The 15,846-nt window shown below is 47.3% G+C and overlaps 1 protein-coding gene and 1 long non-coding RNA gene across 7 annotated transcripts in view; both read left to right on the top strand.

Annotated features, from left to right (window-relative positions):
• The window catches only part of LOC125092115 (uncharacterized), a 40,664-nt gene extending 30,293 nt beyond the window's left edge, over window positions 1–10,371 (top strand). Inside the window, exon 4 of one of the 2 annotated variants that reach the window (XR_007124825.1) lies at window positions 10,178–10,371. This is a non-coding gene — a long non-coding RNA (uncharacterized LOC125092115). Of the gene's footprint in view, window positions 1–9,247; window positions 9,477–10,177 lie in introns of those variants that run through there. The other variant, XR_007124824.1, reaches the window with a different exon arrangement.
• Window positions 10,372–11,659: 1,288 nt separating this feature from the next.
• Window positions 11,660–15,846, top strand: part of EGFL6 (EGF like domain multiple 6) — a 58,390-nt gene continuing 54,203 nt past the window's right edge. For all 5 annotated transcript variants that reach the window (XM_047716438.1, XM_047716437.1, XM_047716436.1 and 2 more), the window contains exon 1: window positions 11,660–11,917. In XM_047716438.1, coding sequence (XP_047572394.1) covers window positions 11,844–11,917 — 74 coding nt within the window. In that variant the 5' untranslated portion in view covers window positions 11,660–11,843. The remainder of the gene's footprint in view (window positions 11,918–15,846) is intronic.

Here is a 15,846-nt window from a genome sequence, read left to right as displayed (position 1 = left end):
AGCAGGCTCCCCGCTAAGCGGAAAGCCCAATACGGGACTCGATCCCAGGACCCTGAGATCATGACCTGAGCTGAAGGTAGAGGCTTAACCCACTGAGACACCCAGTGCCCCACCAGTGTTGGTTTTGAAGGCAGGCCATAGTGTGGTGGTTTGGAAGGAGCTGGCTGCCAGCCCAGCTGTGGGCTTTGGACACATCTCCGATAAAACCATTCTGACCTTGAGGACATCTAACACTTGATGGGTTCTTACCTTGTACTGGGCACGGTTCAAAGGCCTGGGTTTGTGTTAACCCTCAATTTCACGATGACCTGGGAAGTATCTTCTTCATATTTCACAGCTGAGGAAATGAAGAAGCAAATTTAACTGCTGCCCCCCCCCAAAACTCCCAACACCTCCCCCACCCCACCCGCAGTGATATAGCCAGTAAGAGGTGGGTTTTTAAACTCAGTTCTTTAACCCAGGGCATTCACAAGGTCCTATCTAGCTCTGATTTTTACATCATAAAGTCAAAAAAATAAAGGTAGATGATACCAGATAAAATGGGATCGAGTTCATTAGAAGTTTGTTTTCCAAAACTTATCTTTACAATTCCCCATTTCTTATGTCCATACCTTTATTTTATTTTTTTTTTTAATTTATATATTTGACAGCAAAAGTAGGGGAAGCATCAGGCAGAGGGAGAGGGAGAGGCAGGCTCCCCACTGAGTAGGGAACCAGACTCGGGCCTCAACCCCAGGACCCTGGGATCACGACCTGAGCCGAAGGCAGATGCCTAACTGACTGAGCCCCCCAGGTGCCCCTCATGTCCGTACCTTTATGACTAAGAATGGGAACTGGAATTCTCAGTTGGCCTGGAATCAATTTGAGCTGGACAGAAGGGGAAAGGCACCAAAAAGGAATCTTTGCATAAACCATGGGTGGTGGGCTTTGACCCACTTCGTTCAGAAGTGCCATCTTAGATCTGTTGTACTGACACTCAGGTCAGAACAGGAACCTTCAAAACTGCTCATATCCCCAAAGGATTCCCATTAGTCCTTTTAGACTGGTGAGGAGACCCCGTCATTGAAAGAGAAGATTCAGCTTCACCAAGAATTAGCAGTTTCAGATCGATCATTTGATTTCTGAGTCTTAGAAGTCCGGCTCGATTTGATGTCGCAAGTACAGACGTGCAACTCTCCTGGTACAGGAAAAGAGAGGACGCTACATTCCAGGTGAGGCCAGAGCGAGGCTGCGCTTCGGCAATAGTGCTGATGTTTGGGTGACACCCGTCAGCAGGCTCAGCTCAGGGCTCTGGTTCAACTCGTGAATCGGGAAGAAAATATTCTTAGCTTCGCTCCCGGACTGGAAGCAGAACTCAGCAATACACTGCAACACCTGTAAAGGCGTTTTTCCTCCTTTGAAGAGGAGGAGATCTTCTGCCGCTGTACGGCTGAAACTTAAACTTGTACTTTTGTGCATTTCCTCATGTTGAGTGATCCTTTATCCCTCAGGACTTAGTAATGCGAAGCTTTAGACGGCTATCGTGCATGAGCTCCAATGACACATTCGAAAGGCACACATACTATAATCGACACCCCTCACCATTTATCCAAAAGATGCAGAATGTTTTGCTATTTAAAAAGATTTTTAGGGCGCCTGGGTGGCTGGCTCAGTGGGTTAAGCATCTACCTTCGGCTCAGGTCGTGATCCTGGAGTTCTGGGATTGAGTCCGGCATTGGAATCCCTGCTCAGTCTGCTTCTCCCTGTGACCCTTCCCCTTCTCATGCTCACCCGCTCACTCACTCTCTCTCTCAAGTGAATAAATAAGTAAATAAAAAAATAAAATCTTTAAAAACTATTTTTAAATGTTGCTTTAAAAAATATGTTTTAGGGGCACCTAGGTGGCTCAGTCATTGAGCATCTGCCTTCGGCTCAGGTCATGACCCCAGGGTCCTGGGATCGTGTCCCTCATTGGGCTCCAGGGAGCCTGCTTCTCCCTCTCCTGCTCTCCCTGCTTGTGTTCTGTCTCTTGCTGTCGATCTCTCTCTCTGGCAAAGGAATAAATAAAATCTTCCAAAAAAAAGTTTTAGAAAGTAGGTGCAGTTTAAAAGTCTCCAACAAAATTGGAGAGTCTAGTGAAGTCAGTGGTCCATGTTTAACTCTATATACCATTTTTTTAAACCACACCTACTCTTTTTTTAAGATTTTTAAAATTTATTTGCGCAAGAGAAGGAGAGCACAAGTGGGAGAGGGAGAAGCAGACTCCGCACTCCCCACTGAGCAGGATCTCTGGGATCATAAGCTGAGCCTAAGTCGGACACTTAACTGACTAAGCCCCCCAGGTGTCCCATGTCTGCTGTGTTCTATAGATAGGTGCTGGGGAAACCCTTTGAACAAAAGAGCAAATAACATCAACTTTTTTTTTTTAAGATTTTATTTATTTATTTGACAGAGATCACAAGTAGGCAGAAAGGCAGGCAGAGAGAGAGAGAGAGAAGGAAGCAGGCTCCCTGCTGAGCAGAGAGCCCAATGCGGGACTCGACCCCAGGACCCTGAGATCGTGACCTGAGCCGAAGGCAGAGGCTTAACCCACTGAGCCACCCAGGTACCCTAACATCAACTTTTTTTTTTTTTAAGATTTTTATTTATTTGACAGACAGAGATCACAAGTAGGCAAAGAGGCAGGCACAGAGAGAGAGAGGGAAGCAGGCTCCCCGCTGAGCAGAGAGCCCCATGTGGGGCTCGATCCTAGGACCCTGGGATCATGACCTGAGCCAAAGACAGAGGCTTAACCCACTGAGCCACCCAGGTGCCCCTAACATCAACTTTTTAAGAGTAAGCTTCAAACACAAACATTTCCATCAGACCCATGTTGTATTATTAAGTCCTGAACATATTAAGTCCTGAGCAATCATCTACAATGTTTTAGTAATTAACTTGTCTTAATAGAGCCTGATAGCAGATAGCAGACATAAAGTATATTATTTAACATGGGGGAAGATGATTTAACATCAATAAAATTTTAATACATATTTTTCTATTTAGCAGAGATACCTGTGAAATATATTGTAAGTATCATATTGTGTTTCTACCCTAAGCGTCCAGGTATAAATTCTTGTCTGTGGCATCCAAGCAGTATCAGGAGTTTGGCAAAAGAAGGAAATACTAGAATTTACACACATCATCAATATGTCATTTAGGGGATTTATAGTGCACTTTGTTATAGTGAGAACAAATTTTAAAAGATGCATTTTCTTCATTTTCACACCATACAAATATTATACCACACCCAAAACACCATGTTTGTAAGTTCCTTAAAATGAAAGGTGTGGGGCCAAGCAATGAATTTAGGATTAGATTTATGGGTTTTATCCCCTTGGTTATAGTCAGATGAGAATAAATAAGGATTGTACCAAAATGGCTGCTTACCATCTAAGGAACACCAAAGTACCTCACTGGTTTTGAAATCGACCATGGGGAACCTCGGAGCTCATATATACTGTAGAATTTATGTTAAATGGACTGAAAAGGAGATCTTCAGGTGGAAGCTGTTTCTATTAGAATGCACATAGGTGTCTTTTGGGGATTTTCCCAGAGGGCTGGGGGTGAATGCAGGTAGGTTATCTGGAAGGTGATCCCAGGAAATATTAGCAAGGGAATGGGGAAGTGAGATAGGGAGGAGAAGGAAGCCGGTAAAGAGTAAATAATCAGGCCAGTTTCCATTCTGGGCGTCTGGAGCTGTATCCCCCTGGGGAGCCCTGGGAGACCATAAAGAGTTCTCCCAAACAAGAGATCAGGTGCCCGGGTGTTGAGTCACCAGATCCCTGTCCATCACTGGGTGAGCTGTCCTCAATGACTCTAAAACCCTCTGACAAAGAGTGGCAAGTATTCAAGGTCAACAGCCTTGACGATCAGTGGAGAGCACTGGAAAACTGGGGCAGGGGAGGGGGATGTCCTGATGGCATCTGCTAGAAAAGATTTGGAAAGTTCAACTGATGAAAATCAGCTTGGGTGACGGGAAGGATGCCGATCAGGTGCCTTCATTCTTGCTCCATCTTTATGTCTTAGTCCCGCTACCATCTTAAGGCCAACCTCAGGCTGGAACTCTCTATACCTGTTTTCTCACCCGTAAAAGAGAGGCCTGGACCACGTGATCTTGAGCATCTCATCCATCTTAAGGTTCTCTGTTTGATGAAAATGGAACTCTTCTTTGCTTGAAAGGGTCAGTGCGGGCTGGCCAGACTGAGCAAAATGCAGGAGGTGGAATGTAATAGTGTTTGAGTCAGGACTCCTCTGGATAGGTCCACATAGGGTGCAGGAGATAAACACTGACTATCTCAAGTTCAAAGGAAGTATATTAGAAGAATCCAGGGACTCCTAGAGATGGAGAGCAGCATATAGATACAGTCCTCAAAGGAACAGAGGAGTCGTCAAACTAGAAATAGAGCTAGAGAGATAGTGGTATGATATATACAGGGGTAGAGAAACAGATAGATACATAAATGATATAGTCATAGAAATAGAGATGTAAATATATAGTGATATTGTGATCTATAGAGACAGATCTAATTATACATATAGTGATAGAGGTCTAGTAATGTAGTTCCAGACGTGTATATACAGTATTACATCATTGTGGATATATAGAGAGAAATAATTAGATCTACACAGAGAGTGATACACATGTAGTTAGAGATGTATGGATACAGGCAGACATGAATATAGTTACAGTTGTAGAGATAAAGATACTGTGATACTGGGTTACATATATGTAGCTAGATACACAGATTGTGTATATGTACAGATACAGATGTGGATACAGATGCAGAGGGGGTATAGCTCAGTGGTAGAGCATTTGACTGCAGATACAGATGCAGGTAAACATTGATACGGGACCACCTACTCCTTGAGCATCTGCTCCCTTTCCACTCCGTAGCCTTGTTGCTTCCGCTCCTGCTCCCCGATCAGCCCCCTGCCATAACTTAAGCTTCGACATGGCTTGACTTGTCCCACTGCCACTCTCCGACCCTCACTGCTCACTGACTAATGACCTCAGTGGCCTTAATCCACAGTCCTGGAGAGGAAAAGCATGGCTTTTATATCCACCCCTGTCCAGTCAGCTATGGCCAAGGAGTGGTGAGTCACAGGGCACAAACGACTACTAAGCCTACCACGTTAGTAGAATTGTAGGATCTAGTTTTAAAACTGGGGGAGGGTGGGGCACCTGAGTGGCTCAGTCAGCCACTCACGTGACTCTGGATTTCGGCTCAGGTCATGATCTCCAGGTTGTGGGAACGAGTCCCATGTTGGGCGCCACACTCAGCGGGGAGTCTGCTTGAGATTTTGTCTCCCTCTGCCTCGGCCCCTTCTCCTGCTGGCTTGCTCTTTCTAAAATGAAATGAATATATTTTTTTAAGATTTTATTTATTTATTTTGTTTTAGCTGTTGTTACTATTTCATCACATTTGAAAACCTGTGCCCATCTGATTTTATTTGAAATATTTTATTCTACAAGAATTTTTATATCTTTTTTTAATAAATTAATCTCATTTTCTTCTCTTTTTTTTTTTTTTTAGATTTTATCTATTTATTTGACACAGAGAGATCACAGCAAGTGAGGGAACACAAGCAGGGGCAGTGGGAGAGGAGAAGCAGGCTTCCCGCCAAGCAGGGAACCCGATGTGGGGCTCGATCGTAGGACCCTGGGATCGTGCCCTGAGCTAAAGGCAGACGCTTAATGACTGAGCCTCCCAGGCACCCCTAAATAAACTCTTTTAAAAGATAAAAGTTAGGGAGTGAATCATAAGATGTCCAAGCACCCAAAAATATGCCTACTTATTACTCCTAAGAGTGCTGGAGGTGTAGCCCTGCACTATAAGAGGGACGCCTGGGTGGCTTAGTAGTTTAGCCTCTGCCTTCGGCTCAGGTGGTGATCTCAGGGTGCTGGGATTGGGTCCTGCATCGGGCTCTCTGCTCGGCAGGGAGCCTGCTTCCCCCTCCCCCTCTGCCTGACTCTTTGCCTACTTGTGATCTCTCTTTCTCTCTGTCCAAAAAAATCTTTAAAAAAAAAAAAAGAGTATGAGGACACCTGAGCAACCAATGATTCGATTTTCATTCCAGTATAGCTAACATACAGTGTGATACTAGTTTCAGGTGTACAATATAGTGATTCAGCACTCCTATACATTACTCAGTGCTCCAAGCCAAGACAATTTTCAAGATTTCCTGTTTTGTCAAAATCTTGCCATCTCAAAATTGTCCTAGAAAACAGTTCATGAAAGTAGGGGATAATCCAGGAGCAGCATTTATACATACAGAACTCAAAGAATTTATCTTCTCCCTTCCTTGTTTCCGCAGCTCCCCGAAGTACTTCTGTTAACACTTACACCAGTAATTCTAATATATTTACATGTCTGTCACCCAGGGCAAGGGATTATCTCTTATTCATCTTTACATCCCCCAAAATCACAAATGTAGTTCCAATTTTCCAGTAGTATCAGCTTTGAGTCAGCGTCTGTACTTTTAAGGCCCACATCAATGGAGGTCCTCGGCTTTCATTGTCAGAAATCATTGTGTCAGATTTCCGTAGGACAGAAGAGACAGACAAGCCTGGCAGGGGTATCCCAAGTTACTGCATTTCCCCCCAAGAAAGACAAAAAGAAAAGCCCTCGATGACTGAGTGCCTTAAGTTGCAAACATGAATTTAGTCAAAGCCAGGGGTGCTAACATTCACACAGTGAAATTGCATTCACAGGCAAGAGATTTTTCTATATAGTCGTGACATTTAAAGAGTCCTAGATCATAGGTTCGGTCACCTAAAAATCAACAAAAGCCATGCTGATCCTCACCAACCTATAAAATATTTGTTGTTTCTGGTGGTGAACTGACCTTACCGTGCTGAAGAATGAAGTCTGGCAGCAACATTAACCACTGGTGAATTCTGACCCCAAATCCATGTTCTTTCCTATGTGGATACATGACCACAGATGAGACGTAACTGCTCTAAACTTCACGTGCCTCATCTGTAAAATGGCATAGTAACCTCTACCTCGTTGTCGAGAGTAAATACTTACCCTGATATAATAATAATAATAATCCCACAAATAGCAATTTCTCTTCAATCATCAAATGGGAGGTGCTATGAGTTGGCAAAATTTGAAGAAAAATGAACCCCAGTGTTACTTTTTTCTCTCTCTCTCTTTTTTTAAGATTCTATTTATTTATTTGACAGAGAGAGATCACAAGTAGGCAGAGAGAGGGAGGGAAGCAGGCTCATTGCTGAGCAGAGAGCCCGACGTGGGGCTCGATCCCAGGACCTGAGATCATGACCTGAGCTGAAGGCAGAGGCTTAACCCACTGAGCCGCCCAGGCGCCCCACTTTTTTCTCTTTTAATCCCACCTTCATTTTTTTTCTGCTCTGCAAGAGGTGTGGCCCATTGTGTTGAAGTCCAGGCGTTCTAAGGACCTTGTGTTAGCTGGCCAGCCCCGGTCTCCAGGGAAAAATAAGCTACAGACTGTCCAGTGGACACATTTCTGCCAAGTGGCCCCCATAGGGCCTGGCACTTTGTAGCTTCCAGATAAATGTCTGAGCAAGAATGGAGGGAGAGGACAAAGAAGGAAGGAAGTCAAGAGGTGGTGAAATGGAAGGGAACACTGACAGTGGTTGGGGTTTTTCTTCTGCCATCGGGATCCACGGACAGGATCCTTGACAGGCACAGGATGAAAAAAAGCAGTGTATACCTGAAGACACACCTTCCCATACAGAATATAGCTGTGTCTGCATTGAGAATCTTACATGTCTTCATTGACTTGTTTCATGGAATAAGAAATGGAAAGAAGGGGCTCCTGGGTGGCTCAGTGGGTTAAGCCGCTGCCTTCGGCTCAGGTCATGATCCCGGGTCCTGGGATCGAGCCCCGCATCGGGCTCTCTGCTCAGCGGGGAGCCTGCTTCCTCCTCTCTCTCTGCCTGCCTCTCTGCCTGCTTGTGATCTCTCTCTGTCAAATAAATAAAAAAAAAAAAAAAAAAGAAAGAAATGGAAAGAAAAATAGACTGGGAAAACCCATCCATTTCTTGAACATGTCACTACAATCAACATAGACGATGATGAATTAAGAGGTGCCATCTTCCTCTTCAGCAGGAATGGTGATCAAGAAAACGTGAAGTTCAGGTCGGTCACCTGGGGGGCTCAGTGGGTTAAGCCTCTGCCTTCAGCTCAGGTCATGATCTCAGGTCCTGGGATTGAGCCCCGAGTCGGGCTCTCTGCTCAGCAGGGAGGCTGCTTCCCTCCCTCTCTCTGCCTGTCTCTCTGCCTACTTGTGATCTCTCTCTCTCTGTCAAATAAATAAATAAAAATCTAAAAAGAAAAAAGAAAAGAAGAAAATGTGAAGTGTCTCAGGTTCCTGGGGTCAAGCCCTGTGATGGGGTGGCCTCCGCACTCAGTGGGGAGTCTGCCTGAAGATTCTGTCCCTCTGACCCTCGCCCCATTCACACATGCTCGTGCTCTCTCTCTTAAGGAAAAAAAAAGAAAAGAAAAACGTGAAGTTTGAGGAGAGGGCCATGTGATGGAAACAGAGACATGAACTCATTCTATGTGGGGCTTTGGGCAAAGCGCTTCACACACTGGAGCTGTTTTTCCATTAGTAAAACGTTGGAGCCCGTCCAAACCAATGGTTCTCAATCTTGGTTCGCCATTAGAACCACCCTCGAAGTTTCTCTGCGTCCCTAAGCTCAAGCCATTGTTCATACATTAGAAACTCTGGAGGTGGGGTTGGGGCACCAGCAGTTTCAAAGCTTCCCGGATGATGTCAGTGTGCAGCTGAACTTGACAGCTACTCGTCCAGGTGATCTCTAGACTCTCATTACCGTAAGAGGTTCTCAGACAACCAGCACAGGCATCACTTGGGATGTTTTTAGTAATCAAGACACAGGCCTTACTCCAGAGCTACCCAATCAGAATATGCATTTTAACAAGACCCCCCCACCCCCGCCAGCTCATTTGTACCGACCTTAAAGTCTTTCATCTGATCATGCTTTGCTTCCAGCGCTGCTATTTTAACATAATTTTGGATCTCAGTGGCAGGCACAATGTAAGTATGGAAAGGTCTACATGCGTGTGACGGGCCTATATACTCCAAAGGCACAAAAATACCCCGTCACAGCTGTACCACGCAGGGAGCTCCATGAAAATAGATTGAAAACAAAAGTAGCGCCGTAAAAGGTGCGGATGATTTTATGAGATTCTGGTCAAAGATTGCTTTTCCTTTGTAGAATGCAGCGCGGCCTCCTGAAGAGCCGTGCTCTTCAAAGTCGGCAACGCCAGTGTGATTATTAAAAACACCTGCCTGTCCATGGCCGTTTGTATCCGGTGTCTTCTCACCTGGCCACACATCGCTTCCAGGCTCCTTCTCTGTTCCTCATGCTCCCTGACGGCGTCTTTGTGCACAGCTCCCCTCGGGAGATATTAAGTGAGTTGGCCTAGGAGAGTTTGACCACTCTGGAAGTTTCCAGTCGTAATGCTCATCCCCTCCGTTAAGCCTAGAAGAGAAGTCTGCTCTGATAAAAGCAAAAAGCAGAAACGGCATCTACTTGATAACCCAGGGCTAAGAAGCCAGAAGGCCACCTGTGTTAGGCTACTTCTGTTTTATTAGGACTCTTTGGAGTAATGGTTTCTGTGGAAGAGGGAGTGGTCTGGATCAGCATGTTTAGGGAGAAAAACTCCTAATTGCCAATTTAATGCCGTTTCTAGACATGAGGAAGCTGCGTCTGTGGTGCCCTGCCCAAACTCCCCAGGGCCTTCCCATTCTAGTAGGACTTCAACAGTCAGCATCGACAAGGCCGGGGCCTGCCTTTGGCTGTCAGCACGGCAGGCACAAGTCCCAGGATCGGTACTCTGGTGGAAGCCTTCCCGCAGTGACTGGAGGGCTGTTCTGGAGGAACTCAAGTGCAGAGCCATGTGCTAGGCTGGCTCTGGGATGACGTGATATATACTTGCGGGTTTCCCTCCCTTCCTGAGTCCCCACCCCCTGCCGGTGTCCTTGGGAGCTGAGGAGAAAATCACTTCCCCTCGGCCCCTTGCCTCGCGGTGTGCCTGTGGGGAAAGCCACACGAGAACACATTTTAGATTCCATTTGCTTCAAGATATTTGCAGGTACGCGGTTCATCCTTCATATTCTTTCCTTTCACTTTTCATATTTTCAGTAAATCAAACCCGTTTTGGTGTGAAGAATAATGGCCCGGAAGAGGTCATTGTATTACCTTATTCGTCAGACTCATTTGACATCCGAGGCCGCGGAGGAGTGAGAAGATGAGGAAAAGGATTTCTAGAACAGCAGAACGCAGCGGAGAAGGGCCCTCCTTTCCAATCTCAGTTCTACACTTGTCCGTTGTATGACCTTGGGTAAGTCGCTTAACCTCTCTGACTCCGTTCCTTGACACTTCAAAAATGGGGGAACCAATGATCACTACCTAGAGTCGTGGGTGTTGGGTCAGATGATGCATGTAGATGGTTAGGACAGGGCCTGTCACTCTTCTCTAGCAACAGCTCAACCGCCTAACTGGTTTCTAACCAAGGACACTGAATCCATTAGGATACCTTCAACCATAAAACCAAAGATCCAATTACACATGACTTAGGCCAGTAAGGAGATCCATTATGGTGTAAATGAAGACTCTCCAGCAAGCCTCTTCTCCATCTGAACTTCTTACATTTTCCTGGCTAGAATTAAGGCGTATACCCATTATATAACCACGAATCAAGCTCTCAAGACAAACTTCCTCTTTCTTCATACTCATCATTTTATATCTAACCCTAGTCATAGGGGTGTTGGAGAACTATTGCCGTGTAATGGATTGTCACAATAAACCTCAGGAGCTTGGCGGGCGCCTCTGACCTTGGCTGAGCTCATTCATGTATCTGTGGGTTGGACGGCTCCGTTCCACCTGTTCCTCGTTCTCCTTGGGCTACAATGCTGGCTGGGGGCACCGTCTTCTGCATCCCGGAGAAACGCTCAGGTGTCTTACAACCTACACTTGGAACTGGCAACTTGGTTAACTTCTGCACTTCTGCCATTGGTCAAAGCAAGTCACATCCAAGTCCGAAGAACAGTGTGGGGACCTAGGCTCTTCCCACTGTGAAACGAAAGGGTATGGATGCAGGGAAGGGGTGGAGGAGGCACCAGACACGTGTCCGCCACTAGTTTCTGCCCTGGGAATTACATTTCACTGTCGTCCGGTGGTCCTCTGTGAGTGAGCTGTTGCAAACGAGCACGGAAGGTCACGTCCGATGCAGGGGTTGCCCAGGACTTGGTGAGCTTCCAACTCCAGCAGCCCAGCCCGTGATTTGCAGTTTGTGGAAGAACACCTAGCAGAGTACGATGAGAACCGAAACGAAAGGAGTATGGAAGTGTTCTGAACTAGCACCCTTGTTTCCTGCTTGGACTCACCCAGATTCTGAAATCCGAGCGCAGGTATCACGGAAACCTGCGGCAAAGCAGCGGTCTGCAACAGATGGCGCGACCTGGTGACCGACCAGAGGGAAGTGCTCGGAGTCTGCGGGAAGTTTCTGTGTGAGCAGAGGGCGCGGAGGAGGATGAGCGGGTCCTGCTGGAGGCGGGTCCCAGCCAGATGTGCGCGGCCCGCCCCGCCTCCCCTCGCGCGCCGGCCCCGCTGCGCCCGGAGAGGAGCTGCCGCGCGCCTCACCAGGGCGCCCCGCCGCCCGCTGCGACCGCGCCCGGGAGGAGCCGAGGCCCCGAGCGGCCGAGGGAGAGCGGAGGAGGCCGGCCCGCAGCGCCCCGGGGCCCGCGACCTCCCGAGAGGGGGCTCAGGAGGAGCGGCGGGAGGCGACGGAGGGAGGCCCCGCGCGAAGATGCCGCCGCACTGGGCCCTGGCGCTCCCGCTGCTCTTCCCCTGGGTGGCAGGTGGATTAGGGAACGCGGCCAGGTGCGTGTCTGCTTCTCGCCTGGCCTGAGCTCCTCGTCGGGGCGGCCACTCTCCTTGGTCCCTCCAGGCACCCCGCGGGGATGTGCGCGCTGAGACGGGATTTCATCAGGTGCCAGGCCCCGGGCGCGCACGGGCTTTCCTCCCCGCGCCCCGTTGGCGAGGCTTGTTCCCAGCCCCTCCGCACCAGCTGCGCCCCACCTGGCGGCGTCGGGCGGTTTCTGGGGGAGGGAGGCTCTGCGCGCAGCGGGGTGGGTGCCTTCTGGCTGGGTGGTGGGCGCGCATCTACTGGGCCGGCGGGGGTGCGAGTGGCGGTGGGCGGGTGGGTTCTGTGCCTGCGTAGTTTTGTGTTTTCCGTTCTAGCTGAAGGGCACCCACTGATTGTCGGTCGCTGGTTGTGCCGGTGGAGCAGGGGCAGAAACAGGGCAGCAGAACTAGCCTTTGCTGGGCTGGGGCTGAGCCCGCTGGGAAGGGGGCTCTACTCAGTGCCTTTCTGATTAAGGTTAATGAACTGGAAAGAGGATGTGGTTGTCAGATGAAATCGAGTCCTTTTTCTTACTCTGGCAATTTAGAATCTGAAGCTGTTTCTCTACTGTTGATAAACTGGTCCGAGCCGTGAGATCAGCAAAGCCACTTGGTAAGCACAGGTATACTGGTGCCTGGCACTGTTCTAAACACTTTAGGGCTATTAACCCATTTGAGCGCCCGTAAGTTCTGTGTGATAAGTACTGGTATTATAATCCCCGCGTGGCGGAGAAGAAAAATGAGTCTCGGAGAAGTTGAATAACTTGCGCAAGGCAGCATGGCCAGTAGTAAGTGATGAAGTGGGCGTTCAAACAGGGCAGCCTGGCCTCCGTGCCTGCTCTTCTCCAGGGCATGAGGGCAGCCTTTAGGAATCAGTCGCGGGAAAGGCTTTCCTGGTTCTCTGGCTGTGATCTCTTGCCTTCTGAGGTGTCGGCTCGAGAAGCGTTTTTCCTGTGGGGCACTGTGGACCTTTTGCACTGGGCTGGATGGTTACTGGTTGGAGACCGTCCGAAAGCTGTCCTGTGCATGGTAGGATTTGGAGCACTGCCTGTGGCCTCCACCCTCTAGTTTCCCGAAGCGCCCTCTCCACCAAAGCTGTCTCCGGCCCTTGCCCAAGGTGCGGGTGGGGGGCACTGACTCAGTGCCCTGCAGAGCTTTATTTAGTCAACAGTCACTGGGGAGAGCGGGCAGAGAGCCTTGGTTTGGAACAGGCTTCTGAAAGGTGAGCCTGACTATCTTTGTTTGACTTTGTTCTACAGGAAAAAAAATCTTTCATCAGCCAGCCACAGTATTAAGGGATTTTGAAGTTCAAACAGAACAAACCTCAAACCAGGTTCTTAGAATGTAGGATCGTAAGTTTCAATTTCCTTTCCACAATAAAAATGTAAGCAGATGCAATTTGCTCATAGTCACATTGTCCTTGAACATTGGAGGCTCTTGAATTGTTAGAAAGCCCCCTTAAGAAAGACCAACTGCTTTTGGGAGACGAGATTAGCAGTTTCCTAGCAGCCAGCAAACGGACCTCCAGGAGCTTCGCTTTCAACGTAGCACCAAATTAAACGAAAAGCCAGAAAGCCCCCGATAAAGCAAGAAATACTAACATGAAGACTCCGTGTGAGGCTTCTGCAGTTCTGTGGTTTCCAGGATGTGAAATGTGCTTTCTTGACACAGAGTCCGCTTCCCAAGCTGGTGTGTTTATGACGAGGTAGGGTCTTCGGGAGCTGCCCGGACCCTGTGTTCCATGAGGGCTGGTACTTTTACAGAAAAGGCAAGGTGCTCACTGTTTGTTTCCTGGGGCTCCACAGCTTACAGTGAAGCTGTGACTGCTGTGTAGAGATTTCTAACATAAGCACTGGGGGTTTAAAATTTTTGTTTAAAAAAAATTTTTTTTAGATTTTTAAAAAAGATTTTATTTATTTATTTGACAGAGATCTAGTTTGCTCTCACTCTCTCTCTCTCTCTGACAAATAAATTTTTAAAAATCTTTAAAGGGGCGCCCGCAGGATCTGTGGGTGGAAAAGCACTGGAGGTTAGAGAGAGAGAGAGAGGGGGAAGCAGGCTTCCTGCTGAGCAGAGAGCCCGATGCGGGGCTCGATCCCAGGACCCTGAGATCATGACCTGAGCCAAAGGCAGAGGCTTTAACCCACTGAGCCACCCAGGCACCCCCCCGCACCCCCCCTCCGTGAAATTTTAATACCACCCTGAACCACCTTCTTTCTGCCAGCGGTCACTTTCCCGCCACTGCGCACTCGTGCTTGCAGTTTGGGGCATTTCTCCTGGTTCTGGATAGTTCCTTTCATCTTGTAGGAGCAGAAATGCGACCTTGCAGGGGAGGGTTTGGCGCTCAGGGGGTGTGGGGGGGGCAGCAGAGATTAGGTGGAACCCTAGACTTTTTCAGTGCTGTTTGGGCGTGGGGTCCATTGGCCAGTCTAGAATATTTATTGACCTGAATTCCCTGTCCACAGGGTTCCAGGACCTAACATTGGCATCTTTTGGTCTTGAGCACATAAGATAAATAGTAATTTTGCTATTTTTTTCACGTTTGGAGCAACTCCCTATTTATAACGTATTTCTGTTATACATTTTTTTCCTCTATTCAAATAAAAGTAACATGAGATGAAGGAATGACTGGGTTTGTGCTGAGGTTCTGCACTCAGGGAGAGATGCCTGCTTTCTGTAAATCACACCTGCTTTGAGAACTGATTCCTCTCAGAGCCCCACTAAGGAAGTGCCATTGTAATAATTTCCCACAAACTTTATGGCTTTAAAAAAACAAAACACAGGTTTATTATTCTCTTATAGTTCTGGAGATCAGAAATCCAAAGTGAGTCTTAAGGGGCTAAAATTAAGGTGTTGGCAGGGCTGTTCTTTCTGGAGGTTCCAGGGGGGAATCCATTCCTTGTCTCTTATAGCTTCTAGAGCCTTCCAGCAATCCTAGGCTTGCGGCCACATCACTTCAATCTCTTCTTTGTCACCTTGCCTTTTTTTTTTCTCTTGGTCTCCTTCCTCCCTTATCTACTACAAGAAACCTGTGATTATACCAGACCCACCCAGATAATCCAGTATGGTCTCCTTATCATAGAATCCTTAATTTGATCACATCCACAAAGTCCCTTTTGCCATATATGGTAACATTTATAGGTTCTAAGGATTAGGTAGGATCTGGACATCTATTATTCAGCCTTACACAGGAAGTGAGAACTGTGAGTCGTTTGATTTAGTTTTATGGGTTGGATCTTATTTTGAAAACATGATTTTAGTGATTTGTGAGCAGTTGAGGTATCATTTGTCTCTTATTCTTGAAACTAGAATTTGTGGGACTATCCCCAAAACTCAAGAGCTGAGTTTTTCTAGGAAATACTGACCATGAAATATTCAATTACAACATAGAAATCACTTCTGAACAACCTTATTTCAATAGTTTCATTGGTTTAGAAGATACTACAATCCTGTTTATATGTGATTTATGTGCATATAGCCAAGGCTGCATAAACATTAAAATGAAGATAAGCATATTACTTAGTCTTCATAAATCAGATTGCCATTCAGCAAATATTGGTGAGATTCTACTATGTGTAAACACTTTTCAGTGTGATTTCAATGACTTATCTCATCAAACCTACAAAATAGATATTGTGCCTCTTTGACAGACGTTGGAATGGAGAAACTTGAAGAAGTTTGATGAATTTCCAAGAACTTTATTTGATTTGATTTTCTGCTTTAAGAGCAGTGCCATTCCGGGACGCCTGGGTGGCTCAGTTGGTTAAGCAGCTGCCTTCGGCTCAGGTCATGATCCCAGCGTCCTGGGATCGAGTCCCACATCGGGCTCCTTGTTTGGCGGGGAGCCTGCTTCTCCCTCTGCCTCTGCCTGCCATTCTGTCTGCCTGTGCTCACTTGCTCTCCTCTCT

This window comes from Lutra lutra, chromosome X (genome assembly GCF_902655055.1).
Source record: "Lutra lutra chromosome X, mLutLut1.2, whole genome shotgun sequence".
Classification (NCBI taxonomy): Eukaryota; Metazoa; Chordata; class Mammalia; order Carnivora; family Mustelidae; genus Lutra; species Lutra lutra.
Note: the sequence above shows the minus strand (reverse complement) of the source record. Positions and strands in the feature narration are given on the sequence as shown.